General features: G+C 41.7%; 1 protein-coding gene across 2 annotated transcripts; it reads right to left on the bottom strand.

Moving 5' to 3' along the window:
- Nucleotides 1–40: 40 nt before the first annotated feature.
- On the bottom strand, nt 41–27,637 carry tmem266 (transmembrane protein 266). 2 transcript variants are annotated; one of them, XM_026175932.1, is made up of 12 exons: nt 27,621–27,637; nt 26,887–27,290; nt 25,357–25,456; nt 19,533–19,721; nt 7,112–7,266; nt 5,975–6,048; nt 5,024–5,080; nt 4,703–4,841; nt 4,020–4,135; nt 3,448–3,640; nt 1,718–1,780; nt 41–1,638 (listed from the first exon to the last, which is right to left on the bottom strand). In XM_026175932.1, the coding sequence occupies exons 3-12, from the start codon at nt 25,368–25,370 to the stop codon at nt 1,001–1,003; spliced, it is 1,638 nt and encodes a 545-aa protein (XP_026031717.1). In that variant the 5' UTR covers nt 25,371–25,456; nt 26,887–27,290; nt 27,621–27,637; the 3' UTR covers nt 41–1,000. The 2 variants fall into 2 exon arrangements, with proteins under 2 accessions (XP_026031717.1, XP_026031716.1); XM_026175931.1 differs by lacking the exon at nt 27,621–27,637 and having other exon boundaries at nt 26,887–27,481.
- Nucleotides 27,638–27,706: the final 69 nt, after the last annotated feature.

Genomic DNA, 27,706 nt, shown 5'->3' with positions numbered 1-27,706 from the left:
ATCAAGATAGAAAGTGCCTGTTGACAGAACAATAAACAGACTTTGCAATATGGTGGCAAATCTGAGAGGTTCATGCTATTCTGTCCTCTTCAGCATTTTATTCTAGCTTTCGAGTCCCTCGCTGTTTTTGAGCTGCGACTAGATGACCAAACCCAATCTGAAATATTTACACAACTTCCAAACATTAAAGTAATACAAAGAAAAAAAGATGGACCTGAATTGTGTGAAATATGTCATGTGTAGGTAGGTTTTCAGTTAGCTTGTCGAGTGATGGTCATGCCATAGTTTGCAAAATCTCAGACATTGACTCAGCTGGGTTTGGTCGGTTTCCAGTCATGGCATCTGGATAAAAACTCAACACGAATCATCCATCAATCAAAAGGATTCTGCACTCTCTTCACTCACAGAATTTAGATTAAAAATGTTAACGCAAATATAGAAACGGATTAGAAAGAAGATCCAATGGTACCCTGCAGCAGTCCATCAAAGAGGACTTTTCTTTATGAGTTTGGAGATTCTAGACTGACAAAACGGCTCATATACATATTACACTCAGAAAGAAACTTTCACTTTATATCTCAAATCAGTCCCTACGCCATTATCTCCACATCTACAAAGTGTATCAGAGGAACTAAGCCCTCAGCACCATCCTCTCACTGGTTTCATTTCCTAGAAATCAGACTTTAATGTATCAAAAGTGATTTTCAGTTTTGGACAAAAGCCCCGTTGCTGGTTTCTTTTAGTAAAAGTGTTTTTATGAGTCTCAATTCCTGATAAGTGTTGCCTGATAACAAGTCTGCTTCCCTCTCTCATCCATGCCCTTTGTTTGTGCTGCTCCCACGGGTTCATCCTCTCAGCTCCAGTAGTACAAAGAGGATGTCAGACATACAGTTTATGTGCCAGTGACTCCCAGCAGCGAAGTTTGGGAATTTAGTAGAGCAATAATTTTTGTGGCTGAAATAAAGAGCGAGTCCTGTGAAGTTATACATTTTACAGGCTCTTATGTCTCTGATAGACGGTTGATTTGAGTATCTACTGGCCCCATCATCCTATACTTCTCCTCTAGGAGAGGCTCGTTACCCTGCAGATGGATGACTGTCTTGGAGTTGAGTCCGACTCGGCTCTCCTGGTTCCTCTTATTGTAGATGTTGACCCTGTGTTCCAGCTCGGGGCTGGTTTTCGTGGAACCTGTTGGGCTGGGTGGTTTCAGGTTGACGGGGTCGAGGCCCTTTTGTGTGAGACACGAGTCCTCAGACAGAGAAGAGAGCAACTCCTGCACCACAGCGCTGGGGCTCCTTCTCGGCTGAGTGCCCAGAGCCAGAGGGCTGCTGTAGGGCGGAGGGTAGCAACGTTGGTCGCTGTAGTCTGTGGACGTGGAGGCCTCGCGCACCGTGGAGCTGCAATCCATGGTGGAGCCAAGTGTGTGGCTGCTGATGCTGTGCTGACGGGTGCTGAAGCTGGCACGAGACACTGTGGTTGTGGAGGCTTCGCTGACCGAGCTGCCTGTGCGCTGCAAACGGCTGGACGGCACCGCTTCGGCGCTTACCAAAGAGGGCGGTAGCTGACTCGGGTTGTTAGGCAGGTGCACATCTATGGCTGCTGTTGTAATGACTCGCGCTGGGTCTGGGATCCCTGTGTCTACAAAATAAGACAATGTGTAAGAGCCTGAAATATTGTGGTGCCACTTTGATTGAAGAAAGAGTCTGCTGAAGCTTACCACTGCTTGGCTCACTGTAGTACTGGCTGATATAGTTGTTCATGTCATCTTGACCATGATGATCTAAAAAGACAAAAGAGGAAAAATGGAATTCAGAGTGAACGTGGAAGCTGATCTGTAGTCCAAACTAAAAGCATGGACTACAGATTATTTGTTTGTTCATTCAATGTTAATTTGCAATTGATCACAATGCCTAAAAATTTTACATCATCATAGAATTTTATTATTACAGATCTGTCATTCAATATTTTCTTCATCTTCTTTTCAATTTCCAAAAATCATGAATATAGTTTTCTTGACATTAAGGGACAATTTATTAACATCAAGCTACATCATAAGAATTTCAACTACTTTGAAATTGCATAATTGAAATTGTGTATGACTGGTGACTTGGAATACAATAAAATCTAGACACTCACTAACCAATAATTTATTGAGTCCAACTGCTCAGCTGCTGGTTAACGCAAATATCTAATCAGTGAATCACATGACAGCAACTCACATTATTTAAGCATGTGGAAACAAGACGAACTGCATAGTAGACACAAACTGTTCACACACTAAAAAAAATAGAAATTTCTCTGGCAGATAATGAAAAAGCTGGAACCTTTCTCTGTTTTAATTGGTATTGCTCATCTAGTACTTAATGTAGTGTAGTATGAATGGCAGTGGGGGAGGTCTTTATCAGTAGGAAAAAGTGTAAAACTTAAATACAGTTAAAAGCCCAAAATCTATGCCCTCCTTCACATTTTCAAAACATGTTCACTGGGGCCGGATTGGAGTCTTTGCTGGGCCGATTCTGGCCCCCGGGCCTTATGTTTGACACCAGTGCTTTAATTTAAATGAAAATAAACCCTTTCAAGTACTTGTTTTATGTGACAAAACAGTCCAAATTGAAAAGGTGATCATCTTACAATCACATAAAACATACATCAGGAAAATGATTTTATTACAAAATATGAATTTAGCAAATGTTTTATACTTTTTGGTTGAAATATTATTACCACTGAACAACTAATCAGTAATTACTATTAATATATTAGCTTACAAATTATTTCAGCTCAATGGTAATGAACACTTTTGGTGTGTGGAAATGTTTCACAGATAGTAAATGAGTCAAACAGTTTCTCTTAAGTGCTTTCCAAGGTCCCAAAGGACCATCACCAAATGATCAATACCACATGAGTATATGAGGTTCAGGCCCAGTTAAAAGGTTGTCTGAGTAGAAACACTGTGGCTCAGATGTATGATAGATCGCACTGTGATTTATAGCTTTGATAAAGGAAAAGCCTCAGTGTTTGGAGCCCTGACATCACCTGTACTGACAGTGCTTTGTTGCTTTTACGTCCTGTAAGTTATGACCTGTCACTGTGTGAAAGGTTTATAGTCCATCTATGTGCGGCACCAGAATTTTGATGTGGACTCTGAGCTGAACGTTTTTGAAAACAGGACACTGACACTGTGTCGTGTATGTTGGCCACGATTAATGGCCCAACACTCCACCATGAAGAGCGGAGCAATGTTCAAGGTTTTTGAGTCAGAAGGGATTTCTTTCAAAATTTCTAACCAGCCCAAAGGTTGGCCAGGTTCTTTTAGTCTACCAATGCCCCCTTCTCCATGTGTAAGCATGGACGTGATTTACCACGGAAAGCGCAGCCTGGACTCCTTCCCATGCACACAGGTCATTGATAACTTGTAATACAAAGAGCTTGGGTATTCTGGACAGTTACCTGCAGCACCCCCAGGCTCTCTAACTTTGTTTGGCCTGTGATGCTCAGAGGCCCCAGGGGCCAGACCGTCCACCTCCTGGAAACTGCTGCTCTGTTTACCCCACATATGGTGGATCTGCATGGCTGCTTCACGCTCGGCAACAAGATCCAGGTCCTGCTGAGCCAGGTGGGCCCTGAGCTGCCTGATTTCAAACTAACAAAAGAAAAAGAGATGAGAGAAAAGGACAGAAGAATTTTAAAATAAGACACACAAGTGTTTTGAACACAAACAGTCTTTGTCTTCATTTCTGGATTGAAGTGGAGAACACAGTGATGTTCACTGTTTTATTTTGGTAATGTGACTTAAAACAATGACAGAACCGCAACCCCATATATTGCTCTGAGGTATTGCATAGTGCTGATTATGTGATATCCAGACTGCAGCAAAAAGATTATGCATATCGATTGTCTTATCATCTTTGTCCTTTTGAGTGCAGATTTATTATTTTAGTGCACATCACTTTGCTGCCCTCTGCTGGTCAGACACAGCTATAAAGTTGCACGAGGGATAGAGAAGAGATAAGGACACATACGGCCTGTTCTTGGCAGATCTGGGTGAGTCGATCAAGCTGTTCCTCCCTCACAGCCTTGGCCTTCTCATACTGTTGGATCTCCAGCTCCATTTCCACCTTTACTTGCAGGACGTAGGCTGGAAGAAAAGGACATATTACACTCAGTAAGATATTTTTATCTTGTAAATAAAAGCCATCATATTTTCAAAGTTGGTGACAGATGACATGGACTACTACCTGCAAAGCTTGTGTAAAAAGATCTGTATGTTTTAAGAGAAGATTTGAAAATATTTTTGGAGTGCTTTAGATTTCACAGCATCATTTGAGTGGTTGGTGTAGGTGCTGACAGCTGACTTGAAACAGAAGTGTTTTTAAAAAAAAAAAAAAAAGTATCTCTTAGAAAAACTATAAGAAAGGACATGAACATGAAAAAAGGATTTATTTATTCTCTCTAAATGAAAATACTGAAAAAATGATCAAATTATTTGCCTATAGTGGCTTTTCTGTAAGTACTGAATCCATTATCGCATATTATGTCCTTCTACTATCATTACTGGTAAAAATAATAATAAAAAAATGATAAAAGTCTCAAGTGAGCCAACAACCTGCAGATTAAAGAGGCTGATACCACTGGGTGCACTATGCATTATCTAACTGACAGTAAAGGACAGGATGTAGGGGACACCAGCCCCTCCCAGCCTTACCGTCAATGATCCTCTTAACCCTCCAGATCCGCAGCGTAACGATGAGACCGATAGCATCCCAGGGGCTGCTGGGGCCATTGGCCACTGTGGAGGCCACCATGGGGGCCAGAGAGAGTACGATGACAGCTCCATCAAACACCTGAGAAAGTACACACACACACACACACACACACACACACACACACACACACACACACACCAGGTTACTGCTATACTGCTCTGAGCTTATGTAGTTGCCAGTCTGAGCTATGACATTGAAGGAATGACACTGCAGTGAAAGAGGGCCCCAAGTCAGGACTAATGGGACTCACGGGAGCCTACCTCTACTTTGTTCTCGATGTAATCCCATATCCCCAACACCACGATCCTGAACACGGTCTGAGACAGTAGGAATGGGGGTGGGGGGCAGAGATAGGGACAGTGAGCAAGTTACAAAGGAGCAAGATGGACGAATACAATCACAGCTAAATTGAGAGAGAGAGAGAGACAGAGAGAGATAGAGTGCAGTCTGTGGTCATTGTCAATAATAAACGGGACATTTCATCCCATCTTTTATTCTTTCAGTGCGAATTCATCAGTTGTATTCACACGCAGCAAGAGCAAAAATTAGAGGCACCGCACTATCTCCTTCTGCTGACACAGCAGCGACTGCGGAGAGCAAACAAACCTCCATCTTCTGCCATTCTGAACAAACTCCACAAACCAGTCAAACTGCTGAATCCACTGCTTCAGAGTAACACTGAGGGGTTCCCTCTGTTGACTCCAGCGAAACAAAAGTTACCACTCAGATGGTCAAGTTTAAGAAACTAAGACAAATGCGGCTGGCTCTGAGGAAAACGGTGATCAATACAATACAATGAACTTACCTGGGGCCTCGAAATTATTTAAAACTGGCAGCACAGAAAAGCCCGAAGGGTTCAGTTTAAAAACAAATGCCGCAGATCAATCGAACAACCTAAGAAGGAACCGGGCGTGCCAGCTTTAACAGCAGTGGTTATACGTGCACATTCAGGGTACGTGTGCACGATTTTAAATCTTTTATATATGAGCGCGATAAATGGAGGTGTGCTCTTGTTCACCTGCACTAATCACAATCTAATCATGCCGTGACAGAGGGCATCGGGCATTTCATGGCGTTATTAGTATTGTAATGAGAATCTGCCAGTGTAACTCACTTGCCCACACATACTGCACAACGTAGCATTAATCAAGAGGCAGCTGCATCAGCTGTAAGTGAGACTGTTGTTTTGCGTCGAGTGGAGGAAGACTCACCTCAGTGAAGAACACAGAAAGAATGGCCAGGCTGATCCAGTGGATGATGCTGGCAAACTGGAATGCATTATTAACTAAAGGGAATAAAAAAAGAGAGGAAAAAACTGATCAGGAGATAGCTGTGGTTAAAGATTGATGCTGGATTTTGTTAGGAATATAACAAACAACCTGCAGTGTACATGCTGCATAACACTGACAGGTTGCAGTAAATCTGTGGAAAACGCAACTGAAGAATGAGGCATCATGACAAGTATGAAACCAGTGCATACTGTGCATGCACGCGCCTTCTTTCTATTCATCAGGCTAATTGTGGACAAGCTCAAACAGCACTACGCTGTCAGCTGAAGCGCTTCTCGTCACGCCCCACGTCTTCCCCATCTGTCTCTGTTTGCTGTGCTCAGTGATCTGTCTATCAGTCAATTCATCTTCCTCCAGTCCTCCCCACAATCACCCGGCAGCCGACTCCGCGTTGCTCGATTCCTTTGTCCGCTATCTCCCTTCATGCATTTGTCTCACTTTCCTTTTGTCTGGTCAGTGAGTCGGTCCCGGGGGAACAGTAAAGACCTGAATGCATTTGGATATTGCTGGTGTAAGACCATGTGTGTTAGCCCTCTGACATCAAAAAGGCCAACGCTCCCGACTCTCTGCTCATGACAGATGAGGATGTCTCCACCGAGCCAGATAATGTAGATAAAAGGTGATACTGGGGTGAGATGGGTCGGACTGGAATTTCAAGCACCTGCCATTCAGTGTTAACTGTGGAATACTAATGGAAGGTTTTTTTCCCCCCAGACCGTGATTGATCAGAGCCTTGGGTCCCAGAACAGATCATAAATGACACTCTCTCATTACACAGTAGATTTACGAGATGAGGTTAGCAGCGATTTAGTTTCTTTGCAAAAACAAAAACTTGCCTGAAATGTATTCTAGTCAAAGTTCTTTACTTATAAAATAATATATTATACGATTTAAAAAATACTAATAAATATATATTATCATTGTAGTTTTGACAAGGATTGCTTAAATTCACATTTACGTCACAATGATTTTCATTGATGATTCATTTTATGCAAATGAGGGTGTATCCAGTTTTTTAAAAAAAATCCCAGCCACATTTTCCCCTCATTTTTCACTCACACTGTAACAGCTTGGTGTCTATGAGCAGCTCCAGCAGCAGCAGCACCACCACCAGAATGACACAGGCCACTAGGAAGCAGTTGAAGCCTGCCGACAGCAGACAGACCTGCCACAGCGCTGCCCTTCGTCCACAGCATGGCTTCAGCCAGTTTGACCTGAGTGGAGGGGGAGCAAGGCGGTGTGAGACACAGAAAGGCAGAGAAGACACGCTGTGAGTCTCGCTGAACAGAACTCAGATCTGACGGGAACACTCAAGGTCGAATCAATAAAACACACGGAACATCAAAATTGAGCAAATTTGTAGTGTATTCAACCTTCTCAGTTCAGCATTCTCCTAAAATGTTTTTCAGCAGAGGGCACTATTCCTCATGTACGCCATAAAAAATGCAAGAAATGAATGAACGAATTTACAGTCTTAGATTTAAGAATTTTAAAAAGTGAATGTGAATTATAAATACACAGTTCGCTAGGACTGAAATGATATATTAGTATGAAGAAATCGTAAGTATGAATTAAAGGGTGTCCTTTCCCTCAGTTCCTCTTAAAACTTCTCTTTCTGGCTTTTTCTGCAACCTTTCCTTCAGTTTTTAAGGTCTGTTTTTTTCTGCCATCATTAAGCAGTGTAGTTAAATCAATACCAGTCACTAATTGTAGACAGTAAAGATATATTTAGTGCTAAAACATCAGAGCACCAAGAAAGGAGGTGAAAGGTCACTCAAGTTTAAATTGAAATTCTTGTCTCTGCTTTTCACTGCTTGAGAAGGCAAAACTTTCTTTCAGGAAACTGTCTAGCTTGTTGACTTTTTTTGTTAAGAGCCTGGCTGAAAGTTAACTTCTTGGTTCCCTCGTGTTTGAGCTCTGTATGACTGACTGGTTCAATAATGTAGCTCTCCTGGTACAACAGTGGGGCTGCACTTGCACCATTTGGAGGATGCATATACACACACATGACACATATACACGCATGACGCAGATGTTTTCTTAACTAAATGACAATTTCTTCAACTTTGTTTTGTTCTCAGCACAAGAATTGTTTCTCCTCTCATACCTGCCTGCGCGTTTGAGAGTGAAGTAGAGGCAAAGCTTGTATTAGTTGGACTGCCCGATCCCGGCTTTGATGCACTTTACATGCTATTATTCCCACTGGTGCCTTATACAGCCATCTCCACGGTGATATATGAACACTCCATTAGTCTGGAGTGTCCCTAGTGTGCTTCTTCTTTGCACAGGTACATTGTGGCTGAAGATAAGTGTCACACTTGCCTTAAATCCACCCTTGAGCTCCATTTCAAGTTTTTCCAATCAGAAACTGACCTGTTGAGATGCGTAGGGAGTTATGGGCGGTAAATATTGATACATTTGCAGGAGCCACACAGGGCTTTTCCAATGCGTGTACAGTCATGCATCCAACCAGGCACGCTAACCAGAGGTACTCTAAACAGGAAAGTGTGTATGCGCACACACGGGGTTGCCATCTTTTTTCACAAGCATCACTGAGAAAGGCAGTGCTGTCCTTTGAAAATAACCACTATCTGTTGTTACCTGTCCCCCATAGGAGTAAAGCTACGGGCAATGTCTGTCAGAGGAGAAGAGAGGATGCAATTTATTCTACTCTTTCCTTTGCTTGAGCTCAGAATGAAGGAGGCAGACACTGAGAGAGAGAAAGCGGGGTGCAGCCGGTTCAAAGGCATTGGGATTCATCCAAAAGAGAATCAGAGAGAGAGCCAGAAAGGAAGGAGGGGCAGTTGGAACAGGAAGAATGAAAACGAGAACAGAGAAAGATACAAATTTAGTTCAAGGATTTTTCTCATTTTTAGGTCCTTTTTGTAATTTTGGCCATCAGTCCTATAGATAGATTTTTTTGCAGACAAGAACAGCAGCATTGTTCATATCTATTTTTACCTTCAGAATCAATTATATACATAAATTAGCTGTAATGGTGACTTATTTGCAGCCTGTATGACTGACTGCTGTTGTTTCTTAGACCTTTTGTTTTTTCATTTCCCTGATGCTTCCGTTTCAGAAATGGCTTTCGTAGTAGTACACGGTTGTCTTTGAAAGTGGGAAGAAAGAGGCGATCCTGAGCAGTGCTGCAGTTTTGCAGTTACAGCTCTGGTGTAGCACAGCTTCATATCCTTTCTATCCTTCACCAAGGTCAGCAGAGGGGCTGGAGCTTGGCCACACTGTGCCACTGCTCTCCCAGTGGCTCTCGGCCCTCTGCAACAACCCTCTGTACCAGCCAATACTAACAGATTAGTAGCTCAACACCTGAGGTGACAAAGAGGTAGTTCAGCATAACGGTATCATTAGCAAATACCTCGGAGACTTTCCCCAGCACCAATCCGTTCCCAGGGAACAATGTCAAACCCCATCTGCCAGTGGAGAAGAGCCAAGAAAAAAAAAGAGAAAGATTTACCTAATGATGTGCCTCGCACACAGTCACAGGACATTTGTGCACCATTAGTTAGATAGAGTGAGATAGAATGAGCAACACACACGCCAAGAGAGACACCTCACTTATCTTCATGTTTGAAAAGCATGATTTAACTCATACTGTGTGGAATCATAATTCATTCAGACCTTTCCCACAAGCCAGGCAGAAAAGGTATTAATTTAATAAACCTGTAAAGAAAAACCCTGTCTGGAAGCAGAGTAAATGGCAGTGATGGATTAGCCCAAGCTCAGAAACTTAATTTTAGGGAAATCGCTTTAAACCTTGAACACTGAGAACCTGAAGTATTTATGAGGAAGTGAGGCTTCAGTGATGGAGCAAGCCAAGGAAGAAAATCACCTCACTCTCTTGCGGGGTCAAGTCAGGTTCAGACCAAATGAGTAATACCTCAAGGATTTCTCATGCACGCATATAATAAGAAAAAGAATTGGCCACATCCTCTTTTTTTAGTTGTGTGCGTATTTGTCACACTTAAAAGTTTCTGCTCGTTAAGCGAGTTTTAATGCTTCATAACCCAAGTAAATAGAAAATACAGTTTTTAAATGGTAATTTTATATATTAGGGGGAAAAATGCCCCCTAAACCTAATAACTGGTTGTGCCACCCTTAGCAGCTAGAACTGCAATCAAGCATTTGGAACAACTGGCAATAAGTCTTTCACATCACTGTGGAAGAATTTTGTCCAACTCTTTCTTGCAGAATTGTTTGAATTTAGCCACTTTGGAGCGTTTTTGAGTGTTTTGGGGGCCAATATAGGATGATGGCAAAGCATCTCAATCAGATTTAAGTCTCCAAAAGCTTTATTTTGTTTCATTTCTTTTTTTCCCTTCAGCCCCTGGTGGCCAGACATTCTCTTTCAGGGTTTTATGGTAGAGAGCAGAATTTATGGTTTCAAGTTGTCCAGGTCCTGAAACAGCAAAGCAGCCCCAGACCATCACACTATCACCACCATGCTGGACTGCTGGTATGATGCTCCGTTTATGAAATACTATATTAGTTTTAATCGAGATGTAACAAGTCTCAAACCTGATAAAGTTCAATTTTATCATCAAGATGTTTTTTTTTTTTTGGGCAAATGTGAGACGAGTCTCTGTTTTCTTTTTGCTCAGCAGTGGTTTTCTCCTTGGCGCTCTCCCATCAATGCCATTTTTGCCCAGTCTCTTTCTTATTATTGAATCATCAACTCTGACCTTAACAGAGGCAAGGCTTGCAGTTCTTCAGATGTTGTCCTGGGTTTTTTTGTGACCCAAATGAGTCATTATTGAGTTGAGAATTATTAAGTAACTTTGGTAGGCTGGCCACCCCTGGGAAGGTTCACTATCAACCACTGTTCCAGGTTTCCTTGCTGGAGTCCCAAAGCCCTAAAAATGGCTTTGTAACCCTTTCCTCCTCCCCCCCACTCCCACCCTTATTACTAATGGCAGTTAATGATTTAACAAGGGAGAGCATTTACTCTTTTTTTCTATTTTTTAAACAAAGGAGCAGTTAAGTTTTTAAATCCTCATTTAAAAACTATTTTGTCTTTACTTGAGTTTTCTTTGTCTAAAATTAAAATCAGTTTGATGATCTGAAACATGCAAGTATGACAAATCTAAAAAAAAGAAGTGCCTTGTATGTGCACAGGGAAACATCATGTGTATACTTTAAGGGACACTGTGTACAGAGGAAATTAAAGAAATAAAGATGCGGGGTAGCATGAACTGTGGACAGGTTTATAAAGACATCAATGTACCAGTGGCTGCAGCGGCAAAAGATCGAAGGGAGTCCGGCAGCAGCGGCGAAAAAGGGGATTAGATCATAAGATCGATCAATGCTGTACATGATGCTGGCTGCAGAATGGCCACTATAGTAGCAACAAAGTAGACAAAGACGTTAAGCAGAATGACTGGCACTGATGAAAGTGTCTGGTTGCTCTGCTGGGGCCCATTCACACAGATGGGACAGCGTTTTGGCTCCATCCCCAGCTAAGTAACTCTCACTGAGATGAGGATGCTAGGAGCATGTCTTTTATTATACTGTCTCCAGTAATTGAGACAAGATAAAATACAGCGTAAACTCATCAGGTACAAGTTAGATGGTAATTAAATAAGGGAAGTGGTGCTTTATTTGTGTGTATAAGTTTGTAGGGTAGGAGAGAAGGGGGGAGGCTGCAAATGGGAAAATTTATCCAGAAGGAATGAGTGACTATGAGCTCCTCAAAGGTATTGATTAATTGATTACAGCACACACACGCACACACTCATAAAGGGAAGCAATAAACAACTGCAAACATTAAGCACTAATATACAGTTGCTCTTGATGCTGTCTTGTAAATTACCTTCTGAAACTCTTGACTGGCTATTCAGTGAAAATAAAATAAGGACACCAGGGTGCAGAGCGGTGACATTTGCCATAAATTCACCATTAATTATGATTTAGGTCTAAAATACATAAAGTGTCCATTCAATACCAGGCCAAGACCCAGATCACTGCCTAGTGGCCATTCAGAATGAATGAATGTGACCACTGGTTTCAGGTTACGAGCACAGAACATGAGTTTAACCAAACAGATGCAGTATTTGCTCCTTAGATTAATTTTATAAAGCTTCTGGGATGTGTGTCTATGAATTAAATGACTTACAAATCATCAAAATCATCTATATTTCATTGAAAATAGTACACACAGATATTAAATGTTGAATCTGAGACAAAATTATTTTGCCTTCAAGGCTATAAAACATTTAACAGTAGAAAGTCTCATGGCTAATTAGGTTAATTGGTAACAGGTCAGTCACATACCTTCATTGACCTTTCTTTAACCCACTAGGGCCACCATGGTAACAAAGAGACAGACAAATAACTCTTTGTTTTCTTTTTTTTACATCCACACCTCAATTAGTTACAAAAAGAGCAGATAAACTGACAGAGAAAGATGTCACCCTCTCTGCTTTCTCAATAAATAAACACTGGGGAAGGTTAATCTCTGAAGTGTAGTGGTTTACAAATTATCCTAACAAAAGGTGGATCCCCTAATTTGGTCTTGTGAGGAAACCAGAGTACCCAAGGAGAACCTGTGTAGACATGGGGAGAACACACAAACTCCAGATGGTGGATTCAAACCTAGGGCCTTCTTCTTGTGAGACAAAAGTGCTAACCACTGCCCCACCGTGACGTCCAATAATGAGTTTCAACTGTTAAAATGATTTGTAAATTATCAGCCCTGCATCAGACTGTAAACCTGTCCTAGTCGTGCCCTGCCTCTCGTTCAACGATAGCTTGGATAGTTACCAGCCCACCCATGAGCCTGAATTGAATAAGATGGATGGAGGGATGGATTTGTTGATAACTGGATTCTGCATCCTAACATCTTTGTGCTTACACATGTGCATTGCACATACAGCTGTATGGATACTTTCATCTAAGTGGTTATGTTGATATCCTATGTTCTGGTTTAAGTTGCAGACATCGTGTGGATCTATCTGACAGCAAGACATTTTTGAAGTGCTGCTTGACTCAGATTGTCTGTCTCCTCTCAATTTCTCTCGCCCTGCTCAAATAACTATATAGCCCTGTGGTTCCTCCTCTATAAACTTGAACCAATTCGCACCAATCTGCTGAACTCAGCAGGATCGGACAGGGGAAAATGGACCACAACCGTGTGCGCCTGCAGGCTACTCCACAGCAGCACTGAGAAGACTTAATCTCATTCAGGCTCTTCAAGCACTCTGCTTTACACCTATCTCTTAGCTTACTTTTTTACACTTAAAGAGGCATTTCATAATAGATACGATACAGAACACTGATTTTTTTTTTCATACTTGAGAACTTCAGTTTCCTGAGAAAGCACTGCCCAGATTTATTGAATATGAAATCAAATGCCTACTTACAACCTGTAAAATGCCCGATGAGTCATCAAGTCATGTCTTATTAGAACCAAAAGAAGGAAAGAAACCCTGAAAGAAGAAACCAGCTAAGCAGCAAATCACCTTAAGTGCTGCTAGTAATATCTTACAAGGTAAAAACCAAGGTAAAAAGATTTATTCAAGATTTTTAAAAAATATGGGTTTATTATTGAATCATATACTACTAATAGACCAATACAGATAATTATTTTAAGAATGTAAAAATTATCATATGTATACATCATATAATAAATTCTTTGTACTTCATATTTTATAACAAATACCTAGTAGCAAGTTTGACTTTTTATTACTTGTGGCATAGATTCAACCAGATGCTGGAAACATCCCGTGATGATTTTGCTCTATGTTGGCATGATAGCATCACACAGACACTGCAGATATGTTGGTATGAGATATCTCTCATTTCACAATGTCACAAAGGTACTCTATTGGATTGAGATCTGGTGACTGTGGAGGCCGTCCGAACACGGTAATCGCATCATGTTCAAGAAACCAGATTGAGATGATTTGAGCTTTAGGACATGAATCATTGTCCTCCTGGAAGAAGTCATCAGATGATGGGTACACTGTAGTCAGCAACAACACTCGGGTAGGCTGTGGGATTTAAATGATGCTCAGCTGATATTAAGGAGCCCAAGGTGTGCCAAGAAAGTATCCCTCAAAACATTACACCACCATCACAAGGTTAAACAGCTAATACAAGGCAGGATTCTGCATTCAGAGATCCTCTTCTGCATACCTTGGTTGTAACGACTAGTTACTATTGGCTTCCTATTAACCCAGAGCAGTCTGGTCATTTTGCTCTGACTTCTGTCATCAACATGGCACTTTCATCCAGAGAACTGTGGCTCACTGGATATTTTTTCTTTATCATTCTCTGTAAACTCTGTGGTTTTGTGATAACATCCTAGTAGCTCAGCAGTGAAATACTCAGCCCCCATTCGGCCCCAACAACTATGCCATCATCGAAGTTTTTATCTTTTGTCCTCATTGAGCAGGTCATCCCAAGCATGTCTACATGCCTACATGTATTGAGTTGCTGACATATTATTGACTAATTAGATTTTTGCAACAACAAGCAATTTAATGAGTGTACCTAAAAAGTGGCAAATGGTTATGCATGATGTACTGTAACTAATACATCATGACTGAGTGGTTCGAACCCCTCTGACTTGAGCATGACACTACTTCTGCATCACCTCAAGCATTTTTTTTCCTGCATTATGTTGTGTAAAAATCATTTTATGACTGATGAACTGATACTGTCCGAAAAATATTATTGGTCTGCTTCTTTTTGCATGTGTCAATAAGTACAGTTAAGGACCTAGCATGTGTGTCTGGTGTGCCACCTGCATCCTTCTAACCTTCTTTGGGAAAATCCATGCAGCTTCTCAGTATAACCAGATATTTCCACTGGTTTCGGAAAGCAATCAGCTATCATCACTTCACTCCATGGTACAGCCTAGCAGAAGGGGCTCGGCAATAGTCCCAGCCAGAGAAATGGGCCACAGATACCAAGCAAATGGAGATGGATGGGGCTCCATGTGCAGAGCAGCAGACAAGCTGTCCCTGATAAATGGTTTTTCACCAGGACACTTGATCTCTCTCGCTCTCAGCCTAAAAAGCAATCTCACACTTTGCATGTCTGTGAATATTAACAAACCCTCAAACCCTGCACTCAAATGTCATCTATTGTGTCGCACATGGTGCCAGGCAAGAGAGCCAATTTGATAGAGAGGACTGTTACTGTGTGTGTTTGAAATAGAGTCAGAGGGAAGAGAAAAAAAAAGAGAAATCCTGTTCTCTTTTCAGACATCCATCAACAAAGAACAGGTACAGTATGGCTCTGGTGCCAAAGCCCCATGACATATTGCTGCTGCCAAGCTTCACACTAGACTCTGGCAGTGTACTTCATAGCTATATTCTACAGTCTGGATTTTTTTTAATTATTACATCTTATTTCAACCTTGAGCACTTCAACCCTGGGCTTTTTTTAAATAATGTGCAGTTTGACATGCTGCTATATTAATGCATTTTCATGGGGAGAAAGAGGGTGGAGAGCTTTAATTCAGGCAGTAAATAAAGATTTTGTTAGCAAGTGCAATTAGTCCAGGTGCCTGGGCACAATTTTTCCTTATCTAATGTCTAACATTTCCATGCAACATGGCACGGGGCTAATTTCACACAACACACAGAGAAATGGCACTCATCAAACAGAATCATCTAGCATGATCTGCAGCTGGCAGCTTGGAGAATTAAAGTGCGGAGGAAAGTCGTGTGCTCCATTTCTCCTCTCCGCCTCTCTTCTCCGCTCAAAATGGCAGGTTAACCCATATGAACCATCTGTCATTGCTGCAGTGCTTCACACCTCCTAGTCTGGCCCCTGGAAATCAGTGGCATATGTTACTACTGCTGTGGACAGCAGGCTGATCTGGGGATGATAAGACAGGACAAGCTTAGGATGTACAGCTCAGGGTTTAAAGGCTGAGGCCAGGCAGACACTCTTTAAGGGAAAGAAGCATAAAACTCTTTGTAGATACACATCTAAAAGTGCGTTTGGACTGACAGAATTGTGCAGATACATTCTTTTCTTTTTGTAAAAAAGCATATCAGTAATCTGGGGCATATATATTGTCCTTTTATAAATCTCAGTGTGCATGTCCACAAGCCTGATTTTTGGTCCAACCTTTACGCATGAACAGATGCAGGCACTCCCTTATTGTTACTTCCACAAAGAATTTCTGTTTGCAAAATAGCTTTTGAATAACAGCCATAACAGCTAAAGAAAACAGCAAAGAAGTCCCAAATGGGACTCTAAAACACTTGTTAGCAAAGCAGAAAAGAGAAAAACAACTGGAAATATGTATTTAGTGATCTCAATAACAAACAGAAGAAAAAAATCTGAAGAAAAAACTAAAGAGGACCCCAGCAGACACAAACATGGGCAGCAGTCGAATAGCAAACAAGAGACAAAGAGGCGCGTCAGTTCATACAAGGAAAGAAAGCCAATATGCAGCCTCACAGCTATTTACACCACCAATTTCCAATGATAATAACACACCCAATAAAACTGAGCATGAACTAAATGATCTGTAATAAACTTTGTGAATGGTAAATTGTACATATTAGTATAAATAGGTGTGTTTAGAAACAACAGGTATTTATTATAACAATACATGCAAGCTCTGAGCTTGATTTTCAACCCCACCTCAGTGTACTTGCTTGATTCTAAAGAACATGTGTTGTGAGGTCCACACAGTCTACATTCTTCCTTTATGTGTGGGAAACAGTGTACAATTGGCTTTTGTGTGTATACACTGTTGTTGCATCAGACTCCACCTAGTATTAAAGGTCATTAAGCTCAAGGAGTAAAGCAAAACTAAATATGCCACCTTGCTACTGTACCATTGCTTAAACCAGTCATAATTTTTTCTTGGCCGACAGAGTTCTGAGAGTTTTTTTTTAGAGGGATAGTGATGGTTTCACAGCTTCAAAACAGATTTTTTGTGTTGAAGAAATAGAGTAACCTGTGACTGAACAGATGCCCACTTCACCGCGCTGCTATTTTTTTTCTGTACAGCTTCCAGGTTTGCAAATAATTCAAGTACTACAATATTTTAACAGTCAGTAGGTATGTGCTTTGGATGCACACAAACAACTGGCTGGTCTGGTCATTTTCATTAGCCCTGTTACACATTAAATGCCACAAGGTTGATTAGGTTGCTACAACTGGGTAGTTAGTGTGTTTATATTAAAAACAACAACAACAACAACAACAAAAAAACTATTATTATTTAATATAAAAAGATAAGGGGCCATATTTAAGTCACCAAAGGTGGATGGGTAGTTGCACTGCCCTGAATATGGACATTACAGCAAGTTTTGGGGAAAAGTGAGCAGCCAAAAATCTATTAATAATTCCTCCCTGCTCACCACTGCACCGAATCTGCAAGTACTGTGTGTGCCCCTGGTAGTCCACAAGAACATCCACCTCCTACGTAGTCGCCCACATCTCCTGATAAAGAGCCATGAGAAGCTGTTATTGAGGACTAAATGTGCATCTCTGGTATGCTGTTTTTCTGCTCACTTTTCACAGGAATAAAAAAAGAAAGAAACCAAAAAAAAAGAAAAAAACAACAACCAAAGTTAGTGAGTGAAAGTAAGTGATGATAGCTAGAAAAAAGAAAAGGATTTCTAATCACCAACACAGAAGCAAAAAATAACTGCAAACCAAAACACGACCAAAGCAGGTTTACTGTCCCGTAAACTATCACTTACAGAGAGCTAAATTTAGCCAATTACATGCCTAGTAGAAGAGTTTTCACAAGAGCACATTCCAATAAACAAGAGAAAATGTATTTACAGGCCAACGCAATTATAGATAATAATAGCTTGATCAAGTCATCACTCCTGATTGAAGGCTGGCATTGACTGATTTAAAGTCCTGTGGCCACCGCTGTGTCATTCCTTGGATGCTACACACTTGATTCATAAAGGTAGCTATAACCTGTGACGCTGGAGCTGTCACCGAGAGCGACAATGACAAATGCACTCGTGAAAGTAATGACAGGTATGTGGCTGGAATTCCAGTGACCTGAAAATCAGGAATTCCAATCTACAAAAGGTCATCGAACACAGCGTGACGCTCTCATGGGTGAGAGATTGCTTAATAGTTTCATCAGTGTGCTGAGTGCTTCCAAATCTCGCCAAAAACAAAGAGGGGGTTTCTTCAATCAGCTTTAAATACCCACTTACTTTTCATCACAAATCATATTTACACTGGTGATTTCATAAATCCTCCACAGTCACATCTTGACACCGCATGAGTTTTTCATAGCACAATGCTAAATCTCTGGGGCACCAGGGCTTCATATGGTGTCCTTTGAGACTGCCTGCTGTGATGATCATTTTGCTGGGCTGCCAGATCCTGCCCTTTTGCCGTGGCTTTGCTATGCACTTGTTTTCTGTTCATTTTGTGAGCAAGTGAGCGAGAAAAATATGAGGTACGATAACAGAGCGGGTGTTCGGGACAGGACCCATCTGTTCTCGCCCTTCATCCCGCAGAGCCATCATCCTGGACAAGGCCATATCAGGCAAAGTCCAGCGGGATATTTTCATCTGACACACCAGGGCTTGGATGGCACCCCCCCCCCCCCCCAAAAAAAAAAAAAATGGATGCTCCAATTAACCTTATGCTCTTCGTCTTCTTTTTCTGCATGGATGCCAGCATTGCAGCATGCCAAAAGGGTTGTGAGTCACGCGTCCTGAGTGGAAAGCCATGGACACTCGCTACAGGGGTGCTCAAGGAGGGGTGTGTCCTATCCTGAGAACACTGGGCCAAACGGCGATATGGTGATAAGCAAACAACACAAACGCAGGACAAGCAGGCTTCATGGAGAGAACCAGGGCTCTGACAGCTCAGGACAGCTATGGTGCTCTTTTTTTTTTTCCTGCCAGAAATCAACATTGTGAACAGAAGCCTGTCTGGTGAGAGAAATCGCTGTCATTGAGCTGAAATGAACAGATCAGTGGAGACATTGTCCATTTAACACAGTGACACTAATAAATTCAGTGCCAAATATCCCCCACTCTCGGACTCCAATATAAAATGCGGAATGATTCAATATGCCAGGTGTAATTACAATGTGCAATAACGAGCAATGGAGAGAGTGATGGCAGAGCTTCTCCCCCGCCAGGGTAGATTATAGATTGCAGTAATTGCAATTCTGCCTTAATTATGAATGTGGCACTAACACGCAAAAAGCAGACACAATGACTCAGTCACCATATCTCTAGTATCTTCCTAATTGTGGAGGCAAATATCCAGAACATCAATCAATACATAATTACATTTTGGGACTTTTTAGTACACAAATTAATTATAGAAAATTTCCATGTGCAATCGTGCCACTGGTTTGTTTCCAATTGTCTCAAAATGCACAAAGTTTGAGACACAAATCACAAGCTGACCTCATTGTGCTGCTTTTATTTGTTACAAGTGCTTATTAGTTATATAATCACTCCAAGGGGTACCACAAGCTGCCAAGCAAACAAATGATGGGACTCACCCCTCTCTGCTATCCTCTTCATCTGGGTTAGATATGAGCTGGGATCCAGCGAGGGATATGTCCAGTGCCGCCAAAGGCAAATCTCTGTAGGTGAAGCTGACCAGCTGGACGGGGGCCACACACTGGTTGTCGTCCTCTACCTGCTGGGAGATGACCTCCAGCTCTGAGGCTCCGGTCTGGGGAGGAGCCCTGTCACATGCAATACACACCATAAACAGAGCAGCAGTGAAGTCAGAGAACTGAAGTGGTTGCTGATAGAGTCATCCATGAGTAATTTTGCAAGTTCTAGCTGATTATACGATAGCGACAACTGGTATCTACATGTTGTCTGTGTGCAGCAGCGAGAGTTATAAAGCACAAGTGACAGTGCTTCATGCAGCCTTTAGAGCAAGGTTGCATGAAAATGTGCCGCTTATTTAAATTACCCAATATTCTCACCAGGAAAACGTCTCAGTCAGTGCAACCACGACATCCTGAAATTCTTTGTGTTCTTGCCTCACAACACCTAACTGCACACATGGAAATAGTATGTTCACTAAAACAAAACACACACCAGCTTTAATGAGAAAAGACTCTTGCTTTCTACAGCAAAGTAGAATAAATGTGGATTGGCCCCATACCTTACAGGAAGCCACTGTTTTGCATTAATCTGTGTAAACCCATGACTTAAATTTGCCTGAACTGAGCACAGTTACAATTTTAACTAGAAGAGTTGCATTTCCTGCGAAAATGCAGTGTGAATCTGCTGAAAACAGCTGAAGAAGCAGGAATTTCTGCTGAAAAGAGGTAAAGAAACTGAAAATTGTGATGAAAAGAGGTGAAAAGCCAAAAATGCTGCTGAAAGGGGGTGAAGAAGCTGAAATATGTACTGAAAAGATGTGAAAAAGTTAAACTGTCTGCTGAAAAGAAATACTGCCATGAGTAGGGTTTGAACGCAGCCTCCTGGTCCCAAGGTAACTACTCATCTCACTGGTTCTCAGGTAACTGAAAGGAGGTGAAAAAGCTGAAAATTCTGCTGAAAAGAGATGAAGAAACAAAAACTTGTGCTGAACACTGGTGAAGAAACTGAAAATACTGCTGAAAAGAGGTAAAGAAACTGAAATTCGTGGTGAAAACAGGTGAAAAAGCTGAACTTTCTGCTAAAAAGAGGTGAAAAAACTGAACTTTCTGCTAAAAAGAGGTGAAAAAACTGAAAATTCCACTGAAAACAGGCCAAGAAGCTGAATATTCTGGTGAAAAGAGGTGAAGAAGCAAACCTTTCTACTGAAAAGGGGTAAAGAAGTATAGAAGAATCTGGGATTTTTGCTGAAAAGGGGTGAAAAAACTGAAATTTGTGTTGAAAGGAGTTAAAAAAGTTAACTGAAAAAAATGTTGCCATAAGCGGGATTTGAATCTGGGCCTCCTGCTCTGAAAAAGGCTGCTCATTTCACTGAGCTAAAACACAGCTCACCCCAGCAAGCAAAGTCAGTGACCACACTGATAATGTGGTCCATTCATTTCAATGGGACAAAAAAATTCATAAAAAGCTTAATATTTTAAAAAGTATAATAGTTAAAAGTACAAAAATATATAGCAGAAATGAGCTGAAGTAGCAGAATATTGTGAAATTTGAATGGTGAAAATCGTGTGGACGCCTACAGGATCCACACAATAAAGAGAAACAGGAACAGCATTCACACAATAACTACTAGTTCACAGCATGCTTGTGCTCTATATTTTAGTGACACCTGTCACACAGGGCCTGGTAGCTTTGACTGACAGATGTGATAGGTTAGGTGTGCTGATATGGGATGTCGGTGCCCTTTGGGGCATTTTAATGGAAGTTTATGACATAACAAGACACAGACATGACTCGAACTTGACAAACAAAGAAAACTTGGACATGAAACATGACAGATAAACACACGTAGACTTAACATGACCAGCCGATGCGGGAAACTTAACACAGGGATGAGACAAAAAGGAAGCTTGATAAATCATGAACTAAAACTGTAACCTAGGCATGACAGAATGTAACTAGATAAACTGAAATGAACTTGACTCAAATGAATAACAAAACATCAAGAAACTCAGAACACTGGGTCACACGACCCAGTACCATGACAACTTAGCAATAATTCGAATTAATAATGTCTGTGCAGTGCATCCACACAGTCTGTGAATACATCTAATAAGTAGGGTCAGGTGGCTGGTCATCTACTAAATGGTAAACGATCTGGTTCTTACTTGAGCACCTCATTTAGCCATTCATACAAGCCCCTTTTCTACACTTTCTATCTGCTCACACTCGGGGTTAGTATCTTGCCCATGGATATTTGGCATGCATCAAACCACCAACCTTCCGATTAGTAGAGTATCTGCTCTACATGAGTCACAACCACCCTTTTACTAATGAGAACGTTGGTGAATGCGTGTGTGTGAACATTAACTAGAAAGAACTTAAGCATAGAAAAACGTTTTTGTATGAAGTGCAGTCTATTTACCATTTACCAGGCTTACAGGTCTTATACGATAACTTAGTAATTCAGCTGCTCTTCAAAAAAGTAACACAGTGGAGACCAAAACACTGATGTTGAGGCTTCAAAATGCACAGTCTAGAAACCCCTAGGTGACATCATGTTGGCTACATCCATCTTTTATATACACTTTGAACAAAACTGTATTTGTCAAATTTTATAAATGGCATTGCAGAGCAAACCATCTTTCCCCCCTTTGGTTTTTTGTGTGCTCCGTGACGCTAGCTATATTTGGCAGGACCAGACAAGGTGTCACTTGATCTAGGAATGAGATCTTAAAACTTAAATGTGCAGGGAGGGCTGTGATATCACAAGCTCAACCAATAGCAGACAAGGAGAAGGCACCATGGAAGAGAAGAGTCACATTCCTTGGCTGCAGTCCCAGTGCAGCCAGCGAGGAGACATCAATAACCGGAGTACTTAACAGTGGGGGAAGTCATTGATTACAAGGCAGAGGGATCAAAAGCCACTGGGCTGGTGAATTCTACAACCTCTGCGCTGGAGGTGAAGCAGAAAGGGTGGAACCAGTTAGTAGAAGATCACTGAGCAGACCCACCTTCATGGTAAATGTTAACGTAGGGAGACCTTTAAAGAAAATAGGTCCTTCTCTTTCCTGATTTATTTCTTGACTAACAGCTGTGTATTGGACTTCCTTGAAAGCTCATGTTGTTCTTCTCACAAGAATTCACTTGAAATATATTCTTAGATTTGCACATAAGGACTACAAACAAACAAACAAACAAAAACAAAACACTCTACCCTGATTTTCGTAGATAAAATGACTGACTGTTATGCGAGTCCAGCTTGAAATTGGTGCTCAGCTTCAGGGTCAAACGCCCATATATAACTTTGTCCTCTACAAAACATGCCTGCGTTGTTATCTGTCGAGTTGGCACTTCTGACCAGCTGCAACAAGGACGCTAATGACTGATGACAGCCACAAACTGTTTAGTGCATCAAAATCACATTTTCAGACAATCACAAAGCAGGCCAGGAGTGATTATGTGCAGGGTGCAGTGGAGTGGCTGGTTGCCATTGTAGGGAGTGAGTGGAATCTTCACATATGAACACCCTGCTGCCCCCCTCAGTGATGCAGGCAAGGACAGCCGGCAGCATGCCAAAGGCGAGTCTCTTTTCGGAAGCATGCAATATTAGTACACGCCACGAGGAAGCAACAAGGTTAAGAGAGAGCATGCATGGCTGCAGGGAAAATCTTGCACCTATACAGAGTAAAACTGAGAGCTTAACACTAACCCAAAATATGCAATTTTCTTCTTCTCAAGCTAATGTTTAGAAATGCCACACAGATGCATACACATGGCATTGGTTAATACAGCCAGGTCTTTAAGGTTGTCATGTAAGGAAACTGTAATTTAATATGTATTTTAATTAATCTAAACACCAATGAAGTAAAAACTACCTTATATAGAAGAAGAAGAGGAGGAGGAAGTAGATAGTTATGTGTGCTTGATTTGGCAGAGTTTTACACTTCCTGACCCAACCTCAAAGGGGATTTCTGTTATTTGTTGGAACTGAACCAGCAACCTAATAGTAACCTTAACCGTGAGTGCAAAACTAAACTAAACTAAACTAAACTAAACTAAACTAAACTAAATTCAGTTTGAAAGAAAGACTGAAACTGAATTTAGCTTATTTAAGTGATGTCAAATCTCTGTATTCATTGAGTTATGGATGAACATGATTTACTTCATCTTGTTTACTTCGTCTTGTTTATGTATGAGAATTTTGTAGCTATATTAATAATTACTAATATTGACTTTAAACTGCCAACAACATATGATAACAAGGTAATAAAAAAGAAGATGGCATGCATTATTGGATTCTGTCAGAAAGGTTAAGACTGCTGCCTGTCACTTAATATTTTAAATAACCTGTTCAGAGCAATAAATCTCCAGCTTCTGTCACTGCATTGAAAAGTGCTGCCTCAGCACGAACTGTTGGTTTGCAGAGGGCACTGGTATCATTGTCATTCGGAGCGCTCGCTGCCACAGTATCTCTGGCCGACCATCTATAACCCAGCTGCTTTGTCTTACCCAGTGAGTTAGAATGCGGACAAACTGGCTGCTCCTTGGTGCACAGCACTTCGCTGTCATGATTTCATCACAAGCCTCTGCCACAATGGTGCATTTATAGGGATCAGATATTTTTGGCAACCCCTGTGATGCTGAGTTTCAGTGGGACCTTGTTTTGACTTTGATGCCTGAAACATTCACGTGTAGTATCCAGAGATCCCTGCTAAAAAACAAATACAGACCAGCACCAATATCACCTAGTCTAACAGCGTGGCTCATAGAGGTGTTTTATTTAAAAAAAAAGGTCTATCGCATAAAAGAACAAGGTCATTAATTTACCTCACTGACTATACAGACAGTGAGGAAGACGCAATTACTTCTTGGTCTTGGTGCCACATATATGCTATATAGTTAGACACTTTAAGCTATTTAATGAATCTTAAAGGGGAATCTAATCTATCTGTCCAATCTACGACACTCAGAAAAAAGACTTAATCATATAAAAATATAAACGTCATATTTCTAGAAAAAAATAATACACCACATGTGGGAGGGAGGTGGGAGATTTAATACAGATTCAAGCGGTGAAAATAATTCAGAAGATCTGAACGAGTTTCCCCATCTGCCACATCTGCCACTTCTCAGACAGTCAGCTGCACTTAGCATTAAATCATGTGTCTGTACTACTAAGCAGTCAACGATTCTCTATATGATCTGGTTACAGATGTCATGCGCCTCTGTCCTCTACTTCTGTGCTGTTCTGTAACCCAGGTAGTAGCCCCTGTTTGTATGTATTAGAAGCAGCACCCCGTGGCTTGCAGAAGATGCAGCTGACTAAACCCATTTTGCATTCAACTCCCACTCCACGCTACTCCCCTCAGCTCCATTCCCATGCTCACTCTCTTTACCCTTCCCTTAGCCACGGCTGTGGCTGTCGTCAGAATGCTCGGCCTGTCTTGAGGACCACACACAGAGTAATTATTAATAAGAGAAGATGACAAGTGAACATCCCTCCTGAATGTTAAGAGATGGCAGTCCATTCTCTCGCTCCCGGAAATACTTGGACGAGGACAAGCGCTACTTTCTCCCTGATCCCCTGTTTAAAGTCACTCACGGGAGGCACACGAGCATGTGCAGGTCCCATTCTGCTAATCATATCCCACCACACCGAGACTAACTGCGCATAATACAACATGTTCATAAATAGAGATTTAAGATTTCACACTCTCTCGTACACATGGTTTCAAACAAGACTCCGGAGGGTGTTATACTTACTGAGTGTTGCTCATGTCGAGGTCTTGTTGCTGCAAATAGACGTCCACGCTAAATAACCCCAAGTGTGAAATATGATTTCACCGCTGCAGAGACTGGGCTCCTGCCACACATACAGGAAACACAAGATAAAAACAGACAAAGCACATAAAGAGGTAAATAATAGGAAAGCTCCCTCTTCTGAAACTTATTGTGGCTTATGATTGGGAGCTCCAGAGCAGCAACTAATAGGTCTTGTGGGCAGATTGCCCCAAGGTTAACAATAAACAGCAATTCTCAAAATTATGAGGCGTCTACATTGTAGCCGTGCAGCACAAATGCATTCAGAGCTATCAATGAAAAATCGGTGCTTATGTTTTTCCTGAAGGTGCCTTGCTCCAACTCCAGCTTTAGCTATGCTCTGTTCAACTATTTTCCTGGGGAGCAATAAACTGTAATGGATTTTAAATCTCCTCCAATATACGCTCCGCTCTGTGAATCAGGGGCTGAGGAACATCACACCTCTTGCATAGCAAGTGCACCAGGATGCTAGCTCTTTGTGCCACAGGATAGAGAACCATTGATGTCCAAGCCTGTTTAGTGAAAGCCCATTCCGGTTACTGAAACGGACACATCATGACCTGGGAGGAAAGTCAAAAACACAGCCACCCGTTTATTTAAGATTGAATGAAATCTTGACTATTACAAGCAAAATAATGGCAATGATAGCATAGTGTTGGCCATGCCTTCATTATTTAGAAGGCATTTGATGAATTTGCGGTAGTGTTTTAGATACAAAGGCATAGCAAAAGCCTCCGGACATTCAGAGGTGAGGAGTCAGCATTCACAGCAGAGTAATGTAGTGAAGCACAGCAGATTAAATGCTACTCAGGATAAATTAGCCCAGGTCATTCAAGGGCTGAGGGTGATACTGTTTCGTTGCAGCACCCCCCTAAACGTGCAAGAAGAAAGAAAGAACTGGCCAGTGAGAGGTGACTAAAGTCAAAAAGGTTAACACTGTGCCAAAAGTGAGGAGTAACTGTGGAGGTGACTGGAAAGGCAAGTCTACTGAAAGATATGTGCCAGTCCTTTTTGGAGATAATGCACTACATACCAAAAATATTTCTGGACATCTCTCTATCAGAAAGCTCGAATTTCACAATCAGCAAATTGAGTTGACCCTTATTGCTATAAGTACAGCCTTCAGTAAGTACTTCATCAGCGAGGGTCGGTGGGTGGGGGGTGGTCCACAAATGCAGCACATTTTCCTGGGCTCTTCTCAGTTCCCTGTGACTCGTTTCTGTCTGAGGCTTTCTGTATTTAGCGCAATCGAGATTCACTTGCAAACGTTTTTCACCAAGTCATTGCTACACGAACAGTTAGCTGTTAACGTGCTTTGTTTTGTTTTTTTTCCGCGCTGTTCTTAGAGGCCATAGAGCCTCATTCATGTTCATGCTCAACCCAACTGAGACACATCAACTCCTCGGTGCGCTTTAGATTAGACACCCCCTCGAAAAAGAGAAACAGGGGGTGGGGGGAATTAAACACACTAACCTCTTGTGTTGTCTTGCTCTACATTGTGTAAAGTGTGGTCGTGACTCCTTTGCCCTCGCAGTGATGATGGTTATATCTCCCTCCTCGCCGTGGATGATGATGATGATGATGATCAGTGTGAGGGAAGCTCGGATCTTGCTGTGTGTAGGTTGCGATTAGCCTTAGATTTGCGTTGGCCAAGCACCCGTATCGCCTCTCAGAAGATAGCGCACGACAAAAACACCTACTCCGGACTGTAAGCACCATCCTTCAGAAGGAGACGACGAGGCTGTCACTGAATCAGGGTGATAACGACATCTTCGCAGGGAGGCATGATGTGCTTGCAGGGCTTCCCCCAGAATCACATCAGGGACTCCATGTGCCCGATAATAATAAGAGGTTCACGAGCGGGAGCTGTCCAGGTGCTGAAAAAAAGGATTCCAGCGGTTACAGATGTGTGACAAGCAGTGCTCCGGGAGGGAAACGGATAGCCTAAGATTTACCCCAAACCCTTGCAATGATGTCATATAAAGCATGTATGCAGTCAGTGTACCCACTAAGCCATCAGAGCCCGCAAAAGTCCTCCTTTCTATGCCACCCTGGAAGCGTCGACGTAAAAAAAAAAAAGAAAAAAAAGAAAAAAAAAAAAGGGAAAAAGCCCACTCTCGCTTCACTTCACCTCTTGAGCTTCAGAGCTCCTCGCGATAACAACCCACCCGCGCGAAAAAAAGAAAAAACATATCACTAATACTCACAGTGAAGTGTTTCTGTGACCCTCGGTGGTGATTTTAATGCAGTTTATCAGTCTGCAGCACACCCAGCAGCAGGCTCTCTGCGACAT

Source organism: Astatotilapia calliptera, chromosome 7, assembly GCF_900246225.1.
Source record: "Astatotilapia calliptera chromosome 7, fAstCal1.2, whole genome shotgun sequence".
In the NCBI taxonomy this organism is placed as follows: domain Eukaryota; kingdom Metazoa; phylum Chordata; class Actinopteri; order Cichliformes; family Cichlidae; genus Astatotilapia; species Astatotilapia calliptera.
The sequence above is the reverse complement of the archived record's forward strand: the minus strand, read 5'-3'. Positions and strand labels throughout refer to the sequence as shown.